General features: G+C 29.3%; 1 protein-coding gene across 2 annotated transcripts; it reads left to right on the top strand.

Moving 5' to 3' along the window:
- Positions 1–222: 222 nt before the first annotated feature.
- Positions 223–5,227, top strand: LOC106786938 (palmitoyltransferase ZDHHC17). Of its 2 annotated transcripts, none has more exons than XM_014748844.1 (10): positions 223–396; positions 1,074–1,212; positions 1,324–1,523; positions 1,601–1,810; positions 1,887–2,181; positions 2,276–2,476; positions 2,943–3,104; positions 3,386–3,542; positions 4,107–4,351; positions 4,475–5,227. In XM_014748844.1, the coding sequence occupies exons 2-10, from the start codon at positions 1,075–1,077 to the stop codon at positions 4,709–4,711; spliced, it is 1,845 nt and encodes a 614-aa protein (XP_014604330.1). In that variant the 5' UTR covers positions 223–396; position 1,074; the 3' UTR covers positions 4,712–5,227. The 2 variants fall into 2 exon arrangements, with proteins under 2 accessions (XP_014604330.1, XP_014604331.1); XM_014748845.1 differs by having other exon boundaries at positions 224–396; positions 1,902–2,181.
- The last annotated feature ends 58 nt before the right edge of the window (positions 5,228–5,285 follow it).

Below are 5,285 nucleotides of genomic sequence, written 5' to 3'. Positions count from 1 at the left end.
TATAATATATTATATATATTAATTATATTATTAGTTTATATATAAAAAGAAATATATATATAGGAGAGATATACATATATTCTTAAGATATACCTACAAAAAATAAATACCCAACGTAGTAGAAGAGGCGCGGCAGTCGCGTGAACTAACGTTTCGTGAAATGTTCGCTAGGTAGCGCTTAAGTAGCATTTATCCTTTCCATTATTATACATAGACAACATAGTATTGTCATTCCCCTTGGCCTTTCGGACAACCCTGCTGAGGTTTCATCGCAATGAGCCGGCGCCCCATCCCCCATGGATATTCGCCCCTTTGAAGCTAAACTTTGCGTCTCGTATTACGAGAGCACGCGAGCCAGTATGTACGAGCATTGACAGAACCGTTCAAAATCGCAAGGTAAAGGATTATTTTTGAATTATCATTTGAAATAATATTCTCATTCGTTTAATCCTTATTATTATAAGTAAATAATGAAAGAAAGAAAGAGATAAATAGATAGAGAAAACGATCGTTTATCTTGACAGCGACTTTTTCTTTTTACACTCTTACTATATACCACAAACACTATACATATATACATCACATTCTTTATTTTATACGCATTAGAAATACTTTTTTATTTTTGTTTACGATAATATTTACATTCTGATTAATAATAAAAAAGAAACAATTTTTGTACTTTGTATTATAGAAAAATGTAACTGTTTGTCGTCGTTATCTCTGACAGGAATACAAAATCGTATGTCGGTATGCTTAGATAGTACCTATCTCGCACACAATGTGCTTTTACAACGTGCCATGTGCATGTCGAGAATATAAATGATGTTTAAATAACTTCAGATTTATATGTATATATATATATATTATACATACATATATATATATATATATACATATGTATACATATATATGTATGTATAGGGTTATGGTAGATATGACATGCATTTAAAATAGACTTTAAAGAATAATCGATTAACGTTAAGATTTGTATTTATTTCAAAACGTCTAATGATAAATTTATTTACCTTTTTTATATAGTTCAAACCAATTTCATTATATTTTGTCATATGTAGGATGTACGCGCTACAAATGCAAACTGCCTGCCAAGGGGAGGGCAATGGAGAACCAGATATCCCAGCTAGTCTTCATCAAGAACCAACACGACCAGCTGTGCAAGATTGTAGCTCTTTTGATATCGTTAGAGCTACTCAGGTAGTCATATTCTTATATATATGTATTAATTGTTATTAATACAATGAATAGTAATGTTTCAATGAATATAAATTTGTATATACTTATTTGATAAATAAATATATGTTTCAGTATGGAGCATTGGATCGTGTCACCGAATTGATAGAAGCTGGTGCAGATGTAAATCAACCCGATGCAGAAACTGTAACATTACTGCATTGGGCAGCAATAAATAATTATAAAGATATAGTTAAGTATCTGATCGCTAAGGGAGCCATCGTGGATGCTATTGGCGGTGAATTAGTTTCAACTCCATTGCATTGGGCTACTAGGTTATTATCATTAAACATATATTAACAAATTTCAATGAAAAATATATTTGTTTTACATTATCGATGTATTTTTATAGGCAAGGACATTTAGGTATAGTGGTTATATTGATGAGAGCAGGAGCGGATCCAACTTTAAGAGATTCCGAAGGGTTCTCATGCATTCACTTAGCAGCTTTATTCGGTCATACAGCTATTGTAGCTTATTTAGTTGCAAAAGGAGTCAACCCAAATATGCTAGATAGAAGTGCCATGACACCTCTTATGTGGAGTGCTTACAAAGTTAATAGGTATATAAAGGAAGATTTGGAGTAAAGTTTTATATTATGTTTTATTGGAACCATACTATTTGGGTTACTTTAAAAGCTTCTCATTTTATAGTTTAGATCCTACAAGATTGTTATTGACATTAGGAGCATCCCATTCCCTAACAGATAACTTACACGGTAACACAGCTTTACATTGGGCTATTATAGCAAAAAATAATACAGCGATATCTACGTTAGTTCATCACGGAGCATCCTTGGATGTTCCAAATTTTAAAAATGAAACTCCAATGACATTATTGGGGCCTCATATTGGGGCTGCTTGGTTGGGTCACAAAATAAGTCAAGAAATTAAAGAAAAACAAGGACGTACGAGAACATGGTGCAGGGATAAGGTAATTTAGTATCCATGCATAGATAATATTTTTATTTTTATTCTCTTTGCAAACATTATTTATTATTTCTTTCTTTTTTCCTTTTCTTTTTTAGAGAATACGCTGGTATTGCATGGTCAGTACACCATTTATAGTATTTTATGTAATAGGAATGATTCTACAAAGTGGATTGGATTATTTAATAAAACTAGGTGCCTTCATAATGCTCTATGTAGGAATATATTCAGCGAATCATTTTATCTTTGATGAACGACTATTTCATATCTTACCATTGTCCATTTATTTGGCTACTAAGGTGAGTTTAACTAAGATTGTGAGAGTTTACAATAATCATGTGACATGACATTATCCATCATCAGTAATACTGATAAGCGCAATCAAGTGTTAAGATATCAATCTGTAACGTGCATTTTATTATAACTTTGATAATGTCATCAAGTTGGCACAAAATAATATAAATATCTTCTTGTTTATTGACATTAAAAAAAGATTATATAATTTTTATAAGTTTACTAAATATTCCATATATGTATACTTTTGTTTTCCTTTTTTTTTTCTTTTCTATATATATTTTTTTTTTTTTATAATTACTTAATAAGATTAACAAGGCTAATCTAATCAGTTTTATTATTTTATTTAATGTACATATTTTCGTATACATCTTATCATTAAAAATAATATCTCTGAATATGATAATTTATATCTAGAATGTAAAAATTATAAAAAGTAATTTTATTACATGTTTTATAATTATATTTCAGATGTGGATTTATGTTACATGGGTATTCTGGTTAGGCATTCACGCAGCTTGGTATTTATGGTTATTATTAGTTGGAGGTTCAGTTCCTCTTTGGATATGCTTCTTACAATCCTGGCGTGGAGATCCAGGAGTAATTACAGCAAGTCACGAAGATAAGTTAAATGTAAGTTATAAATATATTTAATTATCCGTCGGCATGGTAGATTTTACTAACACCACGGGGCTGGGATTTTTTTCATTTTATTGTCATTTAAAAAATCGGAAAAAAATTTATTAGCATTCTTTAGAGTTTCTAGAACATTATCTAATAGTTTATTTTCTTATTTATATAACTTTAATTTCAAAATAAAAATAGTTAGATGGTTGGTTAATATGTAACTTATATCTTTTTGTTAAAACAAATTTCAATTTATGAGAAGAAAACTATGCGCTTATATTTTTTAGACAATAATAGAATTAGCCGAAGCAGGTGGTTTTGAACCACAATGGTTTTGCAGCAGTTGTTTAGTTAGGAGACCTGTACGATCGAAGCATTGTTCTACATGCGATAGATGTATCGCTAGATTTGATCATCATTGTCCTTGGGTTAATAATTGTATCGGTAAATATTATTTTGGATTAATCCATTCAATTATACATCTACGGGGTGTTGCAGCTAAATTTGATCACCTAAATAATCTCCTTCATTTAAAATCATATTAAAAAACTTCAAAGAAAATAGTTGCATTATTACAGGGAGGAAATATACTGTAGACTAGTCAGCTCGTTCCCATGACTTTACCCTATTAGATTTTTATTTATGTGGTAAATTAAACAATGTAATTTATTAGGAATACCAACTACACTTGAGAATATTAAAAAAAGAATTTTAGCTACATGACAATCGGTGAAATCACAGAAAATAAAAAAAATGTGCATACAGAATTAGTTAAAAGAATACAATTATGCATTGTAGCAAACAATTTGACCACCCGTAGGCTATATAATTAATTCAAATTTCCTAAAAACCATTACATTTGTTCCTTTAAAGTAGTGTAACTTTGTCTTTAGAAGATTTTTAATAGAAAGTTAACTAACTGAGATATTTAGGTGTTCTCTTTATTGTAAATCACCCTGTATATTCTTTTATGTTAGAATTATTATTAATATTTTTATATATTTACAGGAGCACACAATCATAAATATTTTCTAGGCTTTTTAGCATCGTTATTAGGTCTGTGCATTGTTATTTTATCTGCTAGTGTACAATACTGGCAGTTTGAATGTTGGACTAATTTGACGAATGGTCATAGCGCAGATAATTATTTAGTAGCTGCAGCTACCTGCGATGCTTGGATTATGTGGATCGCAGTAAATACCTCTCTTCATTCCTTTTGGGTTGGAATGTTATTAGCTTGTCAATGTTATCAGGTTTGTCAAAATTTCCATCATGATTTTGTACGATGATATAATATATATATTAATTAATTGAATTTCTTTCTCGTAGTTATATTTATTTCGTATAATTTATATATTATTCGATATATTTTGTAGATCATGGTACTTGGAATGACCACAAATGAAAGAATGAATGCTGGACGTTATACGCATTTCAAACAAGGCAATCCGTTTCATCGTGGGGCGTTACAGAATGCTGCGGATTTTTGCAACTTTAGTTTTTGCGGAGTAAAGGCAAAACCAAGTTCAGATTGGCTACACAGTTTTGATCTTAAACAGAGTATCGAAAAATTACCTTTACTCGCTGCGAAAGAAAATTTTCAATACGTTTAAATTTGATAATGTCGTCAACTGAAAATTTTTTTTCATTGACAGGATTAAAATCTAGCCGTTAGAAGCTAATATATGCCATATCAAATACCTGAACTTCTGGCCCACCAAAGAATCATTGTGAAAATGTAAGTGATCTTTCATAAAAAAGTAATTAATCGCATTATTATTATTATTATTATTATTATTATTATTTTTATTATTATTTACATTATATGTATAAAAATATATTCTAAGTAGTCGAATCCAGTGATAGAGTATAAGAGTTTAATATTTGGTCTACTTTAAAAGACTGTTTGGTCACAAACATGCATATCCCATGATATAAATTTACAACGGAGTAATATGCACAATTAATATCTTCTTCCTTCTATCTGAAGGTTTTATTTAGCAATTATATTTTAATTCATTATTGAGATTATATTTTCCATGATTTAAAGAGTGTATTTTTATTGTATAGAAAATTTATTATAATTCAAGTGATTTTTTCTTTTTTTATCCATATACATATACGTATACATATATATATATATACACACACACACATATATATATATATATATGTATATATTATTAT

The sequence above is a fragment of the Polistes canadensis genome, unplaced genomic scaffold (genome assembly GCF_001313835.1).
Source record: "Polistes canadensis isolate GaletaPanama2010 unplaced genomic scaffold, ASM131383v1 scaffold_88, whole genome shotgun sequence".
Taxonomy (NCBI): Eukaryota; Metazoa; Arthropoda; class Insecta; order Hymenoptera; family Vespidae; genus Polistes; species Polistes canadensis.
Note: the sequence above shows the minus strand (reverse complement) of the source record. Positions and strands in the feature narration are given on the sequence as shown.

Coding starts and splice junctions, on each gene's coding strand:
- LOC106786938 (XM_014748844.1), top strand. CDS start 1,075: ATGTACGCGCTACAAATGCAAACTGCCTGCCAAGGGGAGGGCAATGGA. Junction 1,213..1,323: donor ATATCGTTAGAGCTACTCAG/GTAGTCATATTC, acceptor TATATGTTTCAG/TATGGAGCATTGGATCGTGT. Junction 2,182..2,275: donor GAACATGGTGCAGGGATAAG/GTAATTTAGTAT, acceptor TTTCTTTTTTAG/AGAATACGCTGGTATTGCAT.